The sequence below is a fragment of the Odocoileus virginianus genome, chromosome 27, assembly GCF_023699985.2.
Source record: "Odocoileus virginianus isolate 20LAN1187 ecotype Illinois chromosome 27, Ovbor_1.2, whole genome shotgun sequence".
Classification (NCBI taxonomy): domain Eukaryota; kingdom Metazoa; phylum Chordata; class Mammalia; order Artiodactyla; family Cervidae; genus Odocoileus; species Odocoileus virginianus.
Window position 1 is genome coordinate 17,257,563 of NC_069700.1, and position 21,348 is coordinate 17,278,910.

Genomic DNA, 21,348 nt, shown 5'->3' on the forward strand with positions numbered 1-21,348 from the left:
TGCTTTAACTGGGATGGTGGGGGGGTTGGGGGTGGTCTCTGGTTTCCCCACATAAAGCTCCTGGAAGCCACAGTCCCATTCAAACAAGTAAAAACCCAGACAAAACTCCACAACTCTAACCGTAACAGAGGAGAGAAAGCAGAGCAAACCACTGCCGCCGAGATTAGAGAGACAGGGAAAAACAAAGAGTTAGTTACCTCTGGGTACCCCGCGCGGGGCAGGACACCGAACTGTGACGGACAATTCCTGGAGGCTCCACGCAGACAAATCCGAGAGTTAAAACTCCATGGGGACCCAGAAATACTGTGAGCTTTACCCCCAGGAGCCCAACTCAATTCCCTCAGAAAACATGGGGGAAGAGTCCTCTTCTGCTTCCAGCAGAGGGAAGGAGAAAAGGGGCCATTTTGAACTATCCCAGAGTACTTTGCTCTCCTTAAAAAGCCTGTCCGCAGGGGAAACTAGTTAACCAGAACCTCACCTGCTGGGTATTATCAGAGCCTAAGTGACTTGGAGTAAGGGAAATACGCAACTCCTGAGGAAAAACCCGAGAAACTCTCGTGAAGTTCACAGTCCAGAAGCCTAGGCTCACCAGCGGAGGAGACCCCATCACCCGACTAGAGAATGCTTCCCTTCCCCCACACCTCACGGCCGCCACATCCCTACAGGCTTCAGGTGCATCAGGGGTCCCCAACAGCCCTCTCCTCGCCACCCCCAGCCCGCACAGCTCGAGGTGGGCGGCGGGAGAGCAAAACTTCATCAGCTCCCCATCACTTGCCCTACCACCTGAACTACCCCTGCGCCCATCTCCCCTCCACCTCCATCGCTTGCGTTGCTTGTGCCTGAACCACACTCCCACCCTGCCTCGGAAGAGTTGTCATCCGTGAAAAAAATGACAAGGCATGCCAAACATCAGAAGTCATTTTGAAGAGAAGAGCAAACATCAGATCATCAGAACCACACATGGCAGGAATGTTGGAATTATCACACTCGGAATTTAAAACTATGATTCATATGTTAGCGGATAAAGCAATGGCATGCAAAAACAGATGGGCAATGTAAGCAGAGAGGGAAATCCTAAGAACCAAAATGCTAGAGATCAAAAACACTGTAACAGAAATAAAGACTGCCTTTGATGGGTTATTAGCAGAGGAGACATGGCTGAGGAATCTCTGAGCTTGAGGATATCTCGATAGAAACTTCAAAGGTCAAAAGCAAAGAGAAGGAAGACTTAAAAAAACAAAAACAGGATACCCAAGGACTGTGGGACAATTACAAGAGATGTAACATACATGTAACACAAATAGAAGGAAAAGAAAGAGATAAAGGAACAGAAGAAATGTTTGAAACAGTAATGACTAAGAATTTCTCCAAATTAATTTCAGATACCAAACCACAGATCCAGGAAGTTCAGAGAACATCACTCATGGTAAATACCACAGAAAAGAGACTGAAATCACTCAATATGGGCTTCCCAGGTGGTGCTAGTGGTGCTAGGCTTGAGTTCGATCCCTGGGTTGGGAAGATCCCCTGGAGAAGGGAATGGTAACCCACTCCAGTATTCTTGCCTGGAGAATCCCATGGAGAGAGGAGCCTGGCAGGCTATAATCCATGGGGTCATAAAGAGTCAGACATGACTGAGTGCCTAAGTACAAGCTCTCCTCCTTTCCATCTGAGTGTTTTTAATCAGTATAGATTATTGTAGGAAGCACTGACAAGCCCAAGTTTGTGTATCTGATGTACAGTGAGGCCAGAACCCCTGAAATGTTGGTGTTTGGAGCACAGAAAGATTTATTGCAGGGTCAAGGAAGAATAAGCATCTCAAAAGATTTGCACTCATATTTAGGCTTTTATACCATGAATTTTGGGGGGAAGAATGAGGCAGGTATTGTACTTGGGTTGTTCAAAAGCTCCTTCGGGTTTTTTTTTAATGGAAACCCAAACAATGTTTTTGGCTAACCCAATAAATAGGGGCCAAAAATAATCCACATGATATGAAGCAAGAGAACAATTTTTTGACAAATATGGAATCCCTACAAGTAGTTCACAATATACTTTTCTTCCTCACTGGCAACTATTTCTAGTCAATTAAAGACTAAACAAAGGTATCTGAGGAGAAATGGGAAGGGAAAGGGAAAAATGCAAAGAAAATGACCACAATAAAAGAAATCACCGAGATTCCCTCTTCTCCAGGCTAGGGTCACTGAAGTCTGGTGGGGCCTATTTAGTCAAAGTGGAGTCAATCTCCAAAAGTATGTGCCCAATGCAGGCCTCCAGTGGCTTTGGACTTGAGTCCTATAGGACTCCTGCCATTCTCAAAGTCAAGGAGGGAAACATCGCCCAGAGTCAGTCCTCAGGACCAATGGGAAGTGACAGAATTTCTCTTCATGGTTCACAGGACACCCATTTCCATTTTTATTTTATTATCCCTTTGAGGAGCCTTTTGCTTCAGAAACATTCTTCTCTCACATTTTCTCCCTGTTCCCAGGTCTTGGGGAAGAATCTGGTGCTACTCATTTGTGATGTTAGTGTAAAAGAGGGATGCAGAACAGTCGGGTGGGGTCAGGAGTCAGAACGTATTAGGTTTATTCTGGCTAGGTATGCAAGTGGAACTTGTGTGCACAGTCATGTCTGACTCTTTGTGACCCCATGGACTAGAGCTCACCAGAATCCTCTGTCCATGGAATTTTCTAGGAGAATGTTGGAGTGGGTTGCCATGCCCTCCTCCAAGGGATCTTCCTGACCCAGCGACTGAACCTGCATCTCTTAAAGTCTCCTGCATCAGCAAACAGGTTCTTTACCACTAGCACCACCTGAGTATCCTGGCTACTATCATATAATTAGCCATGTGATTTCACTTCTCTAAACTTCCTGCGAAGTGGGGGGTAATGAAAGAATAAGTTCATAAATTGTTAGGACATTTTAGCAAAATAATTTATTTAGAGACAACCTCATTTCTTGGTGCTAGTATGAGAGGCTTTGTCCCTGGTTAAAGGCATTTCAGACTTCCGTCATCAGTTGAAAGAATAATTTTGGAGAAATCTGGCCTTTCTAAATCCCCCAAATCGGCAGTGATCTTCTCCACCTCAGGACAAGACCAGTCTTGACTGTGAGACTTGAGACCTGCCCTCATATCCTTCCATTGTTCTCCTCCGTTGCACAGTGTCAGCTTAAATGAGGCAGCCTGACATCATTTTATCAAAAAATAATGATTATTTTCTCCTAGACAGTAAAACAAAATTTTATTTCTCTAGTTATGTGAATGCAGATGGTAGAACTGAGTGAGAATGTTGTTTTAAATTTAATGGGGGAGGGAGAGGATGGCTGGCAATCCTTGCTTGGCACACACTTTTTTGTCTTTTTTATAAATCTGTGTCATTCTGAGTCAGCACTGATTACCACAGGCACAATTATAGTAATCTGCCGACAAGCGCTAATATTGCTAATGATATCGCTTTGCAACATAATTATCTGAAAACCACTCTCAGCTGTTGCATCAGGATAACAGCATTTAGATAACTCCAAATTAAGTCAGGGGTGGAAAAGGCAGCACTTGTTCAGTCAAAAAGAGCTGGTGAAGAGGACAGCCTGCAATTAGCTCAAACAGGCTGTCACCAGGGGGCTGGCAGGCCTGGTTCACATGCCCTAGGGTAGGTGATGACCTTTAACAGATGTAGATTCTCAATAGAAAACCCCCCTTGAGTCCCAAGCAGATAAGTGAAGGCCACTTTGTGCTTGGCTGCCTCATCTTTTCATCTCTGCTTGGATAATACCCTGTGTTGAAAACTCTTCAGGAACTAAACCAGCAGCCCCACCTGCAGAACTTGTGCTTGGGTATTCCCAAGGTCAAATCAACCAAAATCACTCCCATTTTCACTAGTCCCTTGAACCATTTTTTGATATCTTCATTTACACTTTTTTTCTTTGGAGAAAAACAACCCCCCCTCCCTGCCCCCGCAAACTACATTAAATCCATTAACTGTGAGAATGTAAAGCTCAACTCCCTGCCCCAAGTCTTCTTTTCAAAACAGGCTGCCCACGAGTTTCATGAGTTCTTTCTGCCAGTGTTCGCCACAATGAACTACGCTTGATAAGCTTGAGCCTGGGAGCGGCAGACCTGCAGATAGACATAAGTAGACCAGACAGAGAGGTAGATGGACCGAGAGGGTGGGCTCAGGAGAAAAGAGAAGCCAAGAGGAGGAGAGCGCAGAAGGGCTGTGCACTTTCAGCTCGGTCCTCAGCCCTGGAATCTCTTCTGCTGGAGGAAAAGCCCCTGTACGTGCTAAGTCACTTCAGTCGTGTCTGACTCTTTGTGACCCTGTGGACTAAATAGCCTGTCAGGCTTCTCTGTCCATGGGATTCTCTAGGCAAGGATGCTGAAGTGGGTTGCCATGCCCTCCTCCAGGGGCTTTTCTTGACCCAGGGGTCGAACCTGCGTCTCCTGCATCTCCTGCATTGCAGGCAGATTCTTTACCGCTGAGCCACTGCGAGGATTTCCTTTCTTCAACCTTTCCTCATGTCAATCTATCTCCCCGTTCCTAGGCATCCAGTTCATTCATCTGTGGCCTCCTCCTTTAAGTAAATTTTGAGGTGAGCAGAGCGGGTGAACCAAAAAATGGAAATGAAATTAACTTTCACATTCTAGGGCCTAGGAAACCATCAGTTACATTTTAGTTACTTACTCTTCTCCAATACAAAAAAGTAGGCAGCTCCTTGGATCAGCCCTCTGGCTGCCTTTTACTGATTTTCTATTTTTGCATCTTAAACAATGGGCTTGAAGTGTTGAATACAGAATCCTCACATCACAGATGTTCAATAAGTGTGAATTCACCTGCCTCTTGCTGGCAACTTAGGGCCATATAACAGTAATTCTGTGGTAAATTTTAAGCTTGCCTTCTTTGTGAGGCAGGACCCAGCAAGCAAAGGAGAGAATTACAGGTGATGCTTGTAAAGCACTGAACGTCTGAGGTCCACATAAACCTCACAAGGGAGTTCTTCCTTTAATGCCATAAAAGGGGAAAGAGGTTTGAGTATCAAGAGATTTTTTTCCCAGGTCACCCAGGCAGAAAGGGGCAGAGCCAGGACTCAAACTCAGGATACTCACTTAGGGCTTCATTCCCCAGGCTCCGTGAGCCATGAATGTCTCCAGCTATTGCCAAATGTCCCTTGAGTGGCAAAATCACCCCCAGTTGAGAACCTCTGCACTAGATGAAGAAGAAAAATAACATATCTGAACCATTTGCTATGCGCCAGATGCTTTATTGGATTAGTGACTTAGATAGTAAAGCGTCTGCCTACAATGCGGGAGACCTGGGTTCGATCCCGTGGGTCGGGAAGATGCCCTGGAGAAGGAAATGGCACCCCGCTCCAGTACTCTTACTTGGAAAATCCCATGGGTGGAGGAGTCTGGTAGGCTACAGTCCACGGGGTCACAAACAGTCGGACATGACTGAGTGACTTCACTTCACTTCAGATGCTTTACTGATGTGATACACAATTTAACCTTCACAGAAACCCTGTGAAGTAGATATTATTACACAGAGTGCAAAGGAAGAGACTGAAGGGCAGAGAGATTAAGACCACTCATCTTAGGAATAGCAGAGCCGGGTTGTGATTCCCAGGCTCACAGGAGCCAGAAATGAGAAAACAAGATCTGTAAAGACATTTATGAGTGTTTTACAGTTGTTCTCTTAATCACCATTCTTATTTTATATCTTTCCTAGTTCATGAAGTTTGAAGTCTGAATGTATATTTTAAACAAGATGTCTTGTTTTTCTTCCTAAGATTGTTAAGTATAGTATTCCTAATTTTGCTATACATTTTCTCCAGTGTTATTTCGGAAAGGCACTAAAAATTGGATATATTTTCACGTGGAGTGCCTACTGTCTCCCTCTGGTGTCAGCTAAGAGTCTGTCTGCTTATAAAGGAGCTCATGTGTGACCACATTTCAAGTTAATGAATTCAAGTTTCAAGTCAAGTTCATCAAGAGGCAATTGTTTTCTTCAAATTTCACAAATATTCTATTAAGGGTCGAACATAACCTAAGTTTTATAATATTAGAGAACAGTGAATGTGAGTTTATTGTTTAAATTATTTTTTAAGGGACCCAAAGAGACATTTCACAAGATAAGACTAACTGGCAAAACAAAATGTTTTGTGTGTGTGTGTGTGTGTGTGTGGCTTCCCAGGCAGCACTAGTGGAAAAGAACCTGCCTACTAATGCAGGAGATGTTAAGAGATGCAGGTTCAATCCCTGGGTTGGGAAGATCCCCTGGAGGAGGGCATGGCAACCTACATCAGTATTCTTGCCTGGAGAATCCCATGGACAGAGAGCTTTGGGGGGCTATAGTCCATGGGGTTGCAAAGAGCCAGACATAACTGAAGTGACTTAGCATGCATGTATGTATGTATACACACACACGTGCATACACATATATATGAATGAAAATGTTCAGTCTCCCAATGATAAAAAGAAATCCAAATTAAAACAATAATATGGTAGCACTTTATGCTAACACTTAAGCAAATCTTTATCTAAGCAACACCAAATTCTTTGAGAGCAAAATAAAACATATACTTTCATGCTTTGCTGTGGTTTTTTGGATGTAACCATTTGGAAGAGTAATTTAACAATATGCAGACAAAGCTGTAAAATCATGTACACTCTTTGATCCAATCATCCTATATCTAGAAATAGTTTAAGACAACTACTTCAGAAGGAGGCAACAGCTATTTGCTTGTAGGTGTACATTTCAGCATTGATTGAAATTGTGAAATATTATTATAAGACCAGAATCTTGACTGATTTATAGAAACTAAATAAAGAAGGGCAGGAAGAACATTTGGGGGGTGGGGGGGATACAACTAAGAAAGACAAAAGTGAATTAAACTCATGGAACTGCAAGTGTATTGATATGAGAACACAATGGGAGACCATGATAAGAAAAGAGCCCAGTGAGGTAGGCAGGAGCTAGACCCCACAGCTAAGCTAAGAGCAGTTGAGAGATGTTGAGGGAGGTCATCAGGAGGATGTGATCACACCAGTTGACCCTTGAAATGGACCCAAGCAACTGAAGGCTCCTCAATCCTCCCGGCCTTGAAATGAACTAGGAACTTGTCCCTGAACTAGGAGCCCCTTCAAGGATGCAGCCTTAAGAGAGTAATGTGTTACAAAGACTATCTGGACTATATTACTGGCTGAACCCTGTTAAGACTGCTACATAAACAAGATTCTGGTGGACAGGGATTGGCTTGTCTTGTAGCTGCATAAAACAAGCCTCATACATGAGTTCCCTTGCTTATTAAAACTGCCACTCATTAATCTGGAGTGGTCCACCTCTTTTTTCAGTCTCCTCTTGTCCTCTTGCCTTATATGCAGAGTATATCATGAGAAATGCTGGACTGGATGAAACACAAGCTGGAATCAAGATTGCCAGGAGAAATATCGATAACCTCAGATATGCAGATGATACCACCCTTATGGCAGAAAGTGAAGAACTAAAGAATCTCTTGATGAAAGTGAAAGAGGAGAGTGAAAAAGTTGGCTTAAAGCTCAACATTCAGAAAACTAAGATCATGGCATCTGGTCCCATCACTTCATGGTAAATAGATGGGGAAACAGTGGCTGACTTTATTTTTCTGGGCTTCAAAGTCATGGCAGATGGTGACTGCAGCCATGAAATTAAAAGACGCTTACTCCTTGGAAGGAAAGTTATGACCAACCTAGATAGCATATTAAAAAGCAGAGACATTACTTTGCCAACAAAGGTCCATCTAATCAAGGCTCTGGTTTTTCCAGTGGTCATGAATGGATGTGAGAGTTGGACAGTGAAGAAAGCTGAGTGCAGAAAAATTGATGCTTTTGAACTGTGGTGTTGGAGAAGACTCTTGAGAGTCCCTTGGACTGCAAGGAGATCCAATCAGTCCATCCTAAAGGAGATCAGTCCTGGGTATTCATTGGAAGGACTGATGCTGAAGCTGAAACTCCAATACTTTGGCCACCTCATTGGCCACTCTTTGGCGAAGAGTTGACTCATTGGAAAAGACCCTGATGCTGGGAGGGATTGGGGGCAGGAAGAGAAGGGGACGACAGAGGATGAGATGGCTGGATGGCATCAGTGACTCTATGGACATGAGTTTGGGTAGGTTCCTGGAGTTGCTGATGGACAGGGAGGCCTGGCATGCTGCAATTAATGGGGTCACAAAGAGTTGGACACGACTGAGCGACTTCACTTTCACTTTTCACTTTCATGCATTGGAGAAGGAAATGGCAGCCCACTCCAGTGTTCTTGCCTGGAGAATCCCAGGGACAGCGGAGCCTGGTGGGCTGCTATCTATGGGGTCGCACAAAGTTGGACATGACTGAAGCGACTTAGCAGCAGCAGCAGCCACCATAAGATGAAAAAAAAGGCAAGAAGAACCAGAGATGTCACAGATGGTGCTATTACACTTAAGGTCCACAAGGTAGGTCTTAAAGCACGTTCATCCCAACACTGGGATCTCTATGTGAATACCGAACTTGTTTTTGACTTTTGAGCACACTGCTAGTAAATCCATCTGCCCCGCTCATTACAATAAACTGACTATCCTCTACAGGGAATTCCAGAGAGCTTCTGTCCGTTGATGCCTGGGGAGTCTGCCAACTACACTGTGTGCAAGGCACTATGTCTTGTCACCAAATAAAACACCTATAAGAGAGCTTTTACAAGGACACATCTGAAAACCAGAGGTTCTTTTCAGAGCTACTCATGCTTTCTGCTTAAGAGTTGAGTCTACTCATCTGTTTATGGGTTTGGGACTCTTCTCTAATTTAATAAAAAATGTGTTTATTTTTTCAATAATCTTTCTAACTTGGGATAATTTTAGATTTAACATAAAAGTTATACAGATAGTTCCCATATACCTCTGTTTCCTCTATTGTGAACATTTATGCATTTGTCACAACTTAGAGCTAACACTGGCACTTTACTGTGAGTTAAACTCTAAATTTTGTTTGGAATTCATTAGATTTTATCTAATGCTGTTTTTCTGTCCCAGGATCCAATATAAAATAGAGTTGACTTTTGCACAACTAGAGTTTGAATTTGTACGCAGATACTTTTCAATAGTAAACATTATAGGGCTATGCAGTCTGTTGCTGCATCTGTGGATGTGAAGGAACCTTGAATATGGATGGATGCTGACTATAAATTATATGCTGATTAATCCCCAGGTTGTTTTATATAGCATTATGTCTCCTTAACTGCTCTGGGCTAATAGTTTCTCAGAATTTCCTTGTTTTTGATGACCTTGGTGATTTTGAGGACTCATATTCTAAAGAATGTCCCTCAATTTGGATTTGTCTGATGGTTTTCTCATGTTTAGTCTGAGATTATGGGTTGTTGGAAGACTAGATGCCTGAATTGCCCTTCTCAACACATCATATTAAGGGCACATGCAAACAATGTGGTTTATCACTTATGTTAACACTGATCACCTAAGGTAGTGTTCCAGGTTTCTGTAAAGTCACTCGCATTCTTCCTGGCTTTTGCATGCTCCACTTTAAGCCTGGGGAGTTAACGTCCAGCTGCTTGACGGAGGACCATTTATTCTATTTGGAATTCTTCTGTTTTGGAAATTTTTCACATATCCCTCATTTAGCCAATCACATCAGCATCCTTGGATTTTAAAATTTCACATTTTAAAGTTTTTAATACCATGTTCTAAACATAATCTAGTTTTGTTCAATGTATCTGTATGAGTTTCCTTTTTCCTTTTCAGTTTTCAAAATTTCCCTTCCTTTTGTGCCCTCCTCAATTGCATGCCTTTATCTACGTACATTAAGACCTGAGTCTTTTTCATAACTTGATTGTCCTTCATCAACATATGGAAGTTTACTTTCTTTTTTCATTTATGTTTATTAGCTGGAGGCTAATTACTTGGAAGTTTACTTTCATCTTTTAACTTCTTACGGAACTCTATACTTTTCTTCGTACCTATCTCTGTATGTCTTATGTGTAGCTCTCGTGTCTAAAATGACTTAAAAAAAAAAAAAACAAAAAAAACCGGTGACTCTTCCTCTTTGAAATAGGGCAAACTGCTGAATCTTGTGTAAGTCTGACAATCGTTCATTTGCTTTCCAATTTTTCTTGGTGTTTATTATAGATCAAGTGAAGCCACTGTTGTGTAAAGGCTAAATCTCTTGAAAAATCTGCCCAAAACTCCGTAATTATTTCAATGACACATGTGATATATTCCTACCTCTAGAGATGCTAGTATCCCTCTCTCCCCTACATATGCCATTAAGGTTTTTGATGGACATTACATTTTCTCTACACGTGTTAAGTCAAGAGATTGTCAAATACTCACCAAAATGAGCCATAAAAAGGGTATTAGAATGAAGCTTTTCTCCTCTCGCCTGATAACCATCTTAAGAGCCCACAAAACAGCTTCAAGGAACCTTAAGTGTTCGAATTAACATTCAAATAATTTCGTAGTACAAAGGTTGTGGTTACTAGAAAATTTTGGCAGCCTACTGCTGGAAAACTGCAATTTGCAGGCCCACTCGATGTCACAGCCCTGATATATTTGAATGGCTCTGAAAAGAGCCTTTGGTTGCCGTCAGTTTACCAGACATTTGGATTGCTCACTGGCATTCTGCACTATGATTACTAGCTCTGTACTTTGTGATGGTGGCTCTCGGTCTTTTTGGGTAGCAGCACAGCCTGGATATTGGGCATGACACCCCCCATGAGCTTGTTAACCTCATCATTACGAATGGCCAGCTGCAAATGGCGAGAAATGATGCGGATCTTGTCACGTGGTGCATTACCTGCTAATTCTAAGATCTCAGCCGTTTTAGTCGAACACTGCTGCCAAGTGTACTGGCGCACCTGCCCCAACGCGCTCGGCGTAGTTGCCCTTGCGTAGCAGGCAGTGGATTCTGCCCACCAGAAACTGCACACTTGCTTTGGATGAGCGAGTTTTTGTTTTCCCACAGGCCTATGCCGCCTTGCTTGCCGCGACCCGACATAATCTCAGAACAAAACGGTGATACGCCTCAAAAAACTTCCAACAAACCTTACTGGACCTATTTATAGTCTGACGGGAAGTTGTGCTTTGCTTTCTGATTGGCTGATGGCTAGCCAATCAGCAAAGCTCAAGCAAATCACCTCATTTACATACACGACAGTCCCAGATATCCAATCAGACGTTGGCCTCTTGATACGTCACTTGAGCGCCATTCCTATAAATACCACTCTTTCCAACCGCGTAAACGTCTTTGATTTTTCGGCGTGCGTGGGAAGTGTTTTCTTCGTGATTAGCTGTTCATACTATAAGGAGCTGCTAACGCTAAAAAGAACTGGTAACACTGAAGAGCTATTGATACTAGTCATGCCGGAGTTGTCTTCAAAGGGTGCTGCTATTTCCAAGAAAGGGTTTAAAAAAGCCGTTACTAAAACTCAGAAGAAAGAAGGGAAGAAGCGCAGGAGATGCAGAAAAGAGAGCTACTCAGTATATATCTATAAAGTCTTAAAACAAGTTCATCCGGATACTGGCATCTCATCGAAAGCTATGAGCATCATGAATTCCTTTGTCACTGACATCTTTGAGCGTATTGCTGGTGAGGCATCGCGCCTGGCGCATTACAACAAGCGTTCAACCATTTCATCTAGGGAGATCCAGACAGCTGTGCGCCTGCTGCTGCCGGGGGAATTGGCTAAACATGCCGTGTCTGAAGGCACCAAGGCTGTTACTAAGTACACCAGCTCCAAATAAACTTGTAAAAATTACTTTTCAGTAACCCAAAGGCTCTTTTCAGAGCCACCTAACACACACTTAAAAAAGCTGTGGGCTCGGTATTCACTTTACATAGCTAGCTAGTAAAGATCTGCTGCAGAAGACTCCGGTTCGATTCCTGGGTCTGGAATGTTCCCGTGATGGCTAGGCTAACCACTCGTGATTTCTTAGTCTTTCCTAGGTGTTCAGATGGTAAAGATTGTGCTTGCAATTGGGGAGGCCTGAGTTCGATCCCCTGGAAAAGAGAATGGATACCTAATTACTCCAGTAGTGACTGGAGAATTCCGTGAACAGAGGAGCCTGGTGGGCTACAGTCAATGGAGTTGCAAAGAGTTGGGACTGAGATTACAATAAGCACTAGGATTGATAATTACTCTCGGTTATTCAACACAGGTGCTACTGTATAACTAGTGTTCGCAAAAGGCCCCAATGAATTCAGAAAAGCTTGATGATATACAACGTAAAACTGTCTCAGAATAGTGGATTTAGGAAGGCTATTTGGGCTTTCGTTTCTATGAATGACTTTTTAAAAAAAACTATGAAAGGCCCAAAGCTGTGCAGAGATCTAGAAAGGGAGTGTGATAAAAGGAATAGAACATTAACACATTAAGGGTAGCTTTTTTCCACTGTTGGTGTTTAAGGTGGGACCCTCTGGGCCAGCCTAATTCTAAAGGTTAAGCACGTAGGCTTTTTTTTTGCCCTAATGGCGCACCCTTGTATGCTGTTCAGTGCCTCTTATCCCTGGAATGTGGGAATACTGCCATCACCTATATTGTAACGCAACAACCTGGCTACCCAAAATTGACTAGGAAAGAGTAACAACCTCTTTTTGATCCACCCCTCCCCCCCCCCAAAGATGGCATGATCATTTGTGGGTGTTTATGTTGTGTGATGAATCAATAAAAATGTGCCTTGTATTACTGAACCATGTGGGCTCTGCTCAGCAGACCAACACTGAAGAAACATCAGCGGTAACAGACATTGATCAGAGCCCTGGGTGCATGGCCCTACAGTCTTACTGCCCTTTTCCCGACCCTGGCTTTACTCTCAAGCTGGTCTCAGTTCTAAGTATTCACACAGGTCAGAGGACTACATTTACTTGGGTTTCCAATTAACTAATAAAAGCCTCCTCAGAGGATTTCCTCTCAAATCCCTTTTCGGTAACACCCTAGTCCCAGAAGTTGCCAGAGTCATTCACCTGAAGGGAAATTGGAACCTTGTCATTGATGAGGACAAGTTTAATACATGTGGCATATTTTTAAATTAAATGTAGTTCTAGATAACTTTTCTTTCCACAGTGTATTTCACTATTCATATCTTCCAGCATTTTATTTTATAAGAAAGTACTGATTTTTGTGCATCTTTTATATCCTATTGAATTGACTAATTTTCATATTGGCATTCTGATAACAATTCTGTTGGGTTTTACATGTTTGCAATGATGTCTGAAAATACTAAACATTTTACTGATGCTTTTCAGTTAGTTCACTTCTAATTTCTTTCCCCTGATTTCAGTGCCTTGTAGCTTCATAAAGATGTTAAGTAGGGTGGCCATGCTTGTTTTATCCCTCACTTTGCTGAAGATCTGTGCACTATTCCTCATTACATACGTCATACAATGAGGAAGAATTCTCTATCTACTGAGAATCATTAAGTCAAGAATGCATGTTGAAATTTATAAAACATCTTTAGAGCATCTCTGAAGAATAAGCATAGGTTTTCTCTCCTAAGATAGGAGTTATTTTAATAAACTTCCTAATAGTCATTCTTGCATAAACTCTTGCTTGGGCCTCCTATGCTGCTCATTGACTGTTCTGTTGGGCTCTGCTTGCAGTGTTATCATTTACAATTTATGCTTCAATATTGTAGGTTAAATTTATCTCATTTTTTAATGTGTGCAATGTGTACAAATTTTTATTCAATTCATAAAAATAATATGGAGGATGGTTGTCCTTTTAATACTCTGGAACTGAACAGCTTTGGGATTTCTCTTTTCTTTGAAACTCTGGTAAACTCTTTTTGAAACAGTTTGTACCTGGAGCCCCCTTTCAAGTGACAGTTTGACAAGTTTCTCTATTTTTCTATTAAGAGTTGCTAATAATTTGTAATAAGCTTTTGAAAATTATATTTTGCCAGAAAATGCTTTAAAGATTATTTCCACTGTCTTTGTAGCTACAGCTCCTTTATTAGTCTTAATTTTGTATTTGTGTTTTATTTTTCCACAAATGACAATAGCTATTGGTTAACCTTTTAAGTGTATTTACTATTTCTTTATTCTTAATTTATTAATTTTACTGTTTTCTTTTTCTAATTATTTTTCTTGTTCATTGTTTATCCTTTCTGCTTCCACTGGTTCATGTTATTTTTGTTTTTCCTAGTTTTTATTTAGCAGTATGCTCATTTTGTAGTGACAGGCCTTAGATTGCACAATTTTGATATAAATGAATGCACTTACCATGGTTTAGTTAAATAACACCAACTGCCCCAAAACACAGTTCCAATGTCATTAATGGTGAGTATATGATTGCATAAACTACAGACTTCACTGCTGGCTCTTTAGTTCACAAGTTATTGCACAAGCAACACATACAAACCATGCTCAGTCACCTAATTATATCACTTATTTTAAAATTTGTTATAAACAAGGTCCTATTGTATAGCACAGAGAACTATATATAATATCCTATGATAAACTATAATGGAAAAATATATTAAAAAATGTACATATATAACTGAACCACTTTGCTGTACAGCAGAAATTAACACATTGTAAATCAACTATATTTCAATAAATACTAATTAAAAAATAATGATAAAACATGTTAGCATCTGGTCATTGCACATGTTACTCAGCTTATTCACAAATAGAAAGCATAGTAGTTTAGCTGCCTCCTTGTCTCCCAGTGATGAAGGGACATGACAAGAGTCAATAGTCAGCAAAATGAAAGTAGAACAAAGCAACAAAAAAGTAATAACCCCGGGAGTGGGATTTAAATCAAACATAAATGGAGTTATTGGGGTAGTAGTTGGCAGGGGGAATGTTGACCTTGTCACTATTGACTCTAGCTGTGCAACCAGAGGAACTCTGTGAAGGCCAATTTACATAAATGTAGAAAATGGTTGTGATGAAGAGAAAGTTCCAAAGAGAGTGGCATTGGCAAAATACTTCATATTAAAGGAATTCTCAGAGATAGTTCATGGCACTAAAAATGCAAAGGATAAAATGTTGGAAGCTAATCCAAACTTGAAGAAAGCAAGCACCATCCAAGAAATTACACTTCTCACTGTTTTAATACTTAAAATTACAGTGTCTTTACTACTTTTTCACTTCCCTTTATATGTTTGATAGATGGTAAGAGCTTTTAATGTTTTGATAAAAAAAATTTAAAGATCAGGGAACAATCATGATTTTTCCATTAAGGCTGCTTTGCATAGCCAGTTTTACAATTTCCATACTACCTGAAGGACTGCTTGCATATATACTTTCTAATTTGTTAATTAAATCTATCATTTTTCCTTTGAGCCATGCTTCACTTTATTCCCACCTGTTCTGTAACAGATTCCTTCATTTCCTACTAGGAGCTTGGAAATTCTAGAAAGGCAAAGCAGCTGGTCAAACTCTCGTTCTGTCAGAGATGCAGACCAGATGCAGACCAAGGACCAGCATTATGGAACTTGGTGAAACAAACACAGGCAGTTGGGTTGGGTTTGCAGGCTCTAAAGATCTCTTAATTATGTTAATTATGTCAGAAAAAGAAGAGTACGACTTTGGTTTAAGACAATTCACGTGAAAGCATAGAAAAAAAATTTTTTTTCAGGTTGTTAACAATATTTAAGAAAGGTGATGTCTTTCCACTCAGATCTCATCTGTCAGTCATAGAGTTGGCAAGACAGAATTTTCTGAGAAAAGGACTATGGCAAAGTTAGGGTTCTGCTTTAAATATAATAATGTTTGGTTTGAGAACTGAGAAAAGCAGACCCTTTAAGTGCTATCCTCCCCAAACACCATTTAGCTGTTAACTTCACCCTAAAATCATTGCAATGGTTACCCACTGAGATTTTCCCTGGAAGCAGAGGAGATGTTTGCTGTCTCTCCCTGATTCTAAGTTGTGGTTCTTCTGTGCCACAAAACAGAGAACATGAGTGGATGCCAGTAAGATAAGGCCTGGAAAAAGGGCAGGGCAACTAGGCCTGTTTAGAAACCCAGATGCTGTAATTACCTTAAAGCCACCATAATGGCTCTGAATCAAGAAAAGGAGAAATTGTTGGTACAGTCCTCAAGAAGGAAACTTTGTAGTCTCATCTCAGATGGGTCTTTGAGGTCTACAGGGCAAGGAAGAAACCAATCCAGGGAGCAGGGCCAGAGGGAGCTAGACCACATAAAGCCCTTACTGCATGATTCTGGCAGGCTGACACTGCTTAACTCTTCAGTTCAGGGCAAGTCACGCGCAGGTGACTATGAATTTTGTTGTTTTTCTTTACTTTGTTTTCCAAAAAAGTTTTTAAAATTTGTGTTTCCCTTTTCTTCAGTCTTCATTCACTGATTGTGTGTGTGCATGTGTGTGTAAGAAAGAGAGGAGGTCCTTACTCTCACTGTTTCCATTCTAGTTTAGTGAGGCAGACATAAACACACAAGGTCATTTCAGTTGACTATGAATGAGCGAGATAATTAGGTGTCTAAGGAAGGCTTTGTATTCTCTTTAATTTACTCTATAATACTTCTATCCAGATAGTGTGATGTAAATTTTGTGAGTCAAGGTTAAGCTAAACCTTAAATTAAGATCTGTTTGGTAATATGTGAAGTGTAATAGTCTGAACTATGTCCTGCAAGAGGATATGTCCAAGTCTTAATCTCTGATACCTAAATGTGAGCTTTGTTTGGAAATAGGGTGTAGTTAAGAATTTTGAGATCATTCTGGTAAAACTGAGGGTATCCTTATGAGAGACGGGAGAGGGGTATCAGAGCTGCAAAGCAGAGGACCATATGAACTGAGGCAGACAGAGGTTGGAGTAGTGCAGCTGCAAGCCAAGGAACACCAAAGATTGTCAGCTGCCTCCAGAGGCCAGGTAAGAGACACATAAATAGAACAGATTCTCCTTCGGTGCCTCCACAAGGAACCAGCCCTATGGACAGTGATACTGGGCTTCTTGGCCTTCAAAACAGTGAAAGAATGTATTTGTTTTATGTCAACCAGTTTTTGGTAACTTGTAGCTGCCCTAGGAAGCTAATAAATGGACTTTCCTAATGAGAAATTCATTCTGAAGAGGTTAGTTATCATTTGACCCACTACAAATTCTTCAAAATTATACTAGAGGACTGATAATGGAAGTAATGAGAAAAAGTGTTTCAGTGAAACAAAAAACAGTGATGATCAAGATGTGTGTCAAGAGCAGATACACTTGCATGAATTGAGTGGGCTACCCCAGTAAACTCCAGTATTCTGTGGCTGCAGAACTGACTTTCTCCAAGAAGCAATCTTAAAATCATTAGTCTAACAGCTAATGAGGATTTAGTTATCTGATCCCAACTGGACTGTTAGCAGAATTCTGCCATCTGATTTCTATGTCATCAGTCTTGGCTTTTATTGTATTATTTTCTGTGACAGTCTAGTTGATCCTATATGAAAGTGACAATGAAAGTTGCTCAGTTGTGTCCTACTCTTTGTGACCCCATGGACTATACAGTCTTGTGATTCTCCAGGCCAGAATACTGGAGTGGGTATTCTTTCCCTTCTCCAGGTGATCTTCCTGATCCTATATACATCCTCTGAAAATAAATTTCTAAATACAAACAATAAAATATTAATTTTAATATTATCCAGATGACACCACCAGACCAAGAAACCCAGGAACTCGAAATTTCAGCAGCTGTAGGGCATCTGGCCTAATCCAGAATTTTCACACAATGCAGAAAATGCAAAGAAGCAAAATAGCCTTAATGCTCCCATGTCAGACATGGCTACTCTCTTAATTTTTCCAGTTTTCAGGTCCCTTTCACTAATACCCGATTAAAAAAAAACTTGAAACAGACATAGGAGAGAAGGTCAAGCCATGTTTCTCATGGCACTCAACCATAAAACCTCCCTGAAACACATTTCGAGAGCTCCCTTCTTTGAAATATCTTGTGATCAGAGACTTCATTTACTGATTACTAGTCACATGTGACTAGCAAATTACCTGCGTGTTTCTTAACCATGTTACAGCTGGGGAGTGAAATAAAACGGATCTTAATCCTTTTTCACTCTAGTGATAGAGCCTGCCCGCACATATTAACCAGCCAAACAAAAAGCCTACAGCCCTCTAGAAACTTAAGTGGCTCTTAAAAGAGCCTTTGGGCTTACAAAGGTCGTCTGACGGCCGACACTTTACTTGGAGCTGGTGTACTTGGTGACGGCCTTGGTGCCCTCGGACAAGGGGTGTTTGGCCAGCTCCCCAGGCAGCAGCAGGCGTACAGCCGTCTGGATCTCCCTGGACGTGATAGTGCAGCGCTTGTTATAATGTGCCAGGCGCGACACCTCACCTGCAATGCGCTCAAAAATGTCACTGACAAAGGAATTCATGATGCTCATGGCCTTTGAAGAGATGCCCGTATCTGGGTGAACTTGCTTCAACACCTTGTAGATGTAAACTGAATAGCTCTCTTTTCGACATCTCTTCCGCTTTTCCCCTTCCTTCTTCTGGGTTTTAGTTACAGCTTTCTTGAAGCCTTTTTTAGAAATGGTAGTGCCCCTTTGTAGTCAGCTCTGGCATGGTAGACGTACAACTCCTAGATGGCAAAAGACTGGCACTCACTCAACGCAACTGTGGTATTTATAGGTACAGTGCTCAGATGCCCAGTTGGGCAGCTCACATCTGATTGGATAATGGGTGTGTGTATGTAAATGAAGTGATTCCAGTAACGGTACTCTGATTTGATACAAGAGTATCAGCCAATCAGATAGCGAATCACAATCTACCTGAGACTATAAATAGACCCCCGCACCGCCCTAACGGTAATTTTTTCCGTTATAACAGGTGTGCATCTTTATGTCTGGTCGTGGAAAGTAGGGTGGTAAAGTACGTGCTAAGGCCAAAACCTGGTCATCCAGAGCGGGCCTGCAGTTCCCTGTGGACCGAGTCCACCGCCTGCTCTGAAAGGGCAACTACGCAGAACGCATGGGGGCTGGTGCACCCGTGTACCTGCAGGCGGTGCCGGAGTACCTGACGGCCGAGCCCCTGGAGCTGGCGGGCAACGCGGCCCGGGACAAGAAGACGTGCATCATCCCGCGCCACCTGCAGTTAGCTATCCGTACTGACGAGGAGCTCAACAAGCTGCTGGGAGGTGTGACCATCGCGCAGGGCGGTGTCCTGCCTAACATCCAGGCTGTGCTGCTCCCCAAGAAGACTGAGAGTCACCACCACAAGGTCCAGTGCAAGTAACACCTCCCAAGTTGTAAAGCTAAGCAAACGACCTGAACGTCTGAAGAGAGTTGGAAAAGTACCAAACTGAAACCAAAGGCTCTTTTCAGAGCCACTTACAATTTCTGAGAAAGAGCTTGGGTTTATAAAAAAAATATCCAAAGCAAGTAACTGATGGACTAGCAATAAAAGGAACTGGCCCACAACCTCTGAAGCAGTAAATGTACCACAATTTTGACAAAACTTGTGATCTTGAGTGAATATTTTTATATTTTTGGAGTAGACAGAAGAGGCTCCTGGTGGGCAGGGGGGTGGGGGGTTAGAGATTCCATTCTCCTTGGGGAAAAGAGCAAGTTTTAGCTTAACTCTTATGTTTGGAGACAATGCCAGCCTACCAACTAGCAAACCAACATGTATCACGGCAGGTTTTTCTCTCAAATGCCTTCTAGTAAGGGATGTCCAAGACTTCTAGGATGATTCTATATCCTGAAAGCTGTGACAGGTCAAGCCAAAAAGTAAGACATGACTATTTGACAGATAATTTTACGTGAAAAACAGTAAATAACAGGTTGATTTCTTAATGGATAAGATTTATTTTGACATACCATTTTGATGGTAAAATACTAATATCGATATTACACTTGGTAAGTGATATGACAAAACTGTTTTCTACCACCAATTATTCAGAAACAGTAGGCAATGAATTCAACAGATTTAACCACTGAAAGTGAAGCAAAATATTTTGTTGATCTGTAGCACTGCATATGAGTAAACACCCACAGAGACAACTGACTGGAAAGCAGCCACATTCAAAATTCTTGTACGAAAATGAAAGCATCTGTCAACTTAAGAAATATGTGCAACCTAAAAGTTGAGAGTTATGTTTTATTTGGTGGGACTTTTTAGGACTTCATGCCCTGGAGACAGCATCTCAAGTAACCCTGAGAGAACTGCTCCAGGGAGATGAGGGGAGGAGCCAGGTTATAAAGAAGTTTTGCAACAAAGGGCATGTAATCTGAGCATTAAAAATTATTAAAGAAAACCAGATATTTCAAGTTAAGGAAGTTAGCCCTTTTCTATGCATGGGAAGATGCAACAGTCTGGGCTCAGTGAAATCATTCCTTTGATACATACCTCAGCTTTCTGGGGCCAGTATCCCATTTTTTCCCCCATATCCTAAACTTCCTCAGGGCTCGCTGTAGGGTGCGGCTGCAGTATGATGGCCATTAGATGGCAGGAATTCTTTCCTTCCTGAATCCTCTCAGGGCTCATCAACCTTCTGTGCTGATTGCAATTGCTGATGACTGTGATATCCTTTGTTCTCTGATATGGCAGGAAAATTTCATCTCTCATATCAAAAATTCAGGGAGGGAGGTTCACGAGAGAGGGGATATATTTATACTTACAGCTGATTCACATTTTGTACAGCATAACTAACATTGTAAAGCAGTTATCCTCCAATTAAAAAATTTAGAAATGACCTTTAAAGTTTTCTAAACACAACATAAAACAAACATCTACATGTTTATAACTTGAAAATTCCTTAAACAACTGCAAAGTTAAAAAGTTTTTGAACATTATTTTTGTCTATAAAAGTAGACCCAAACCTATACATAGAATTAAAGTGTTTAAAAATTCTAAGAATATAGTTTTTAAAAACCTATGTTAACATATTAAAAAATATGAAATGTAAGAGTTTCTAAAAAATTATAAATTGCTTAAATTAAACCTAGAAAGCAGTGAGAACTAAGATAAATGGGGAAAAAAGTCATCAATGAGCTACCATCCTCAAAGATTAGGCTTCCAAGAGTGTATCCTCTTAGACATTTAAGGAAAAGATAAATCTATGGCTAATGAAATGGTTCTAAATTGTGAAAAAGTTTCATTTATATTTTTGAAGAAATATGATAAAATTTAATGAAGAAAGCATGCTACTAAATGCAGTGCAATATAAATTTTAAATAATCCATAAATCTCCATTAAATATGAATAACTAACTTTAGCAACACATTAACAAGATTACCAAACAAGAATGTAAGGCTGTTTTCAATGCTGAGTAAAACCAAACAAAAGGAAAATAAAGTCTTATGTTAAACTCAGTACGTACTTAACATTTGCTAGTATGTTTAATTGAATAGTTTTGTTTCTTAGTGGAAAACTAGTGATTACTGTTAG

General features: G+C 41.1%; 4 protein-coding genes and 1 pseudogene across 4 annotated transcripts in view; 2 read left to right on the plus strand and 3 right to left on the minus strand.

Annotated features, from left to right (window-relative positions):
• The window catches only part of SLC17A1 (solute carrier family 17 member 1), a 217,157-nt gene that overhangs the window by 83,453 nt on the left and 112,356 nt on the right, over positions 1-21,348 (minus strand). The gene's annotated exons all lie outside the window — the stretch shown is intronic.
• On the minus strand, positions 10,596-11,090 carry H2AC1 (H2A clustered histone 1). The gene is given in 3 exon segments (XM_070456928.1): positions 10,596-10,836; positions 10,838-10,977; positions 10,979-11,090. Coding segments are annotated over 3 exon segments (360 nt in total). The 5' UTR covers positions 11,009-11,090; the 3' UTR covers positions 10,596-10,646.
• H2BC1 (H2B clustered histone 1) lies at positions 11,231-11,773 on the plus strand. Its single transcript, XM_020916324.2, has one exon. The coding sequence runs from the start codon at positions 11,371-11,373 to the stop codon at positions 11,752-11,754; it is 384 nt and encodes a 127-aa protein (XP_020771983.1). The 5' UTR covers positions 11,231-11,370; the 3' UTR covers positions 11,755-11,773.
• LOC110152535 (histone H2B type 1-A-like) lies at positions 17,967-18,525 on the minus strand (annotated as a pseudogene).
• On the plus strand, positions 18,793-20,166 carry LOC110152537 (histone H2A type 1-A-like). Its single transcript, XM_070456929.1, has one exon. It carries the CDS (start codon positions 18,931-18,933, stop codon positions 19,192-19,194), a length of 264 nt encoding a protein of 87 aa, XP_070313030.1. The 5' UTR covers positions 18,793-18,930; the 3' UTR covers positions 19,195-20,166.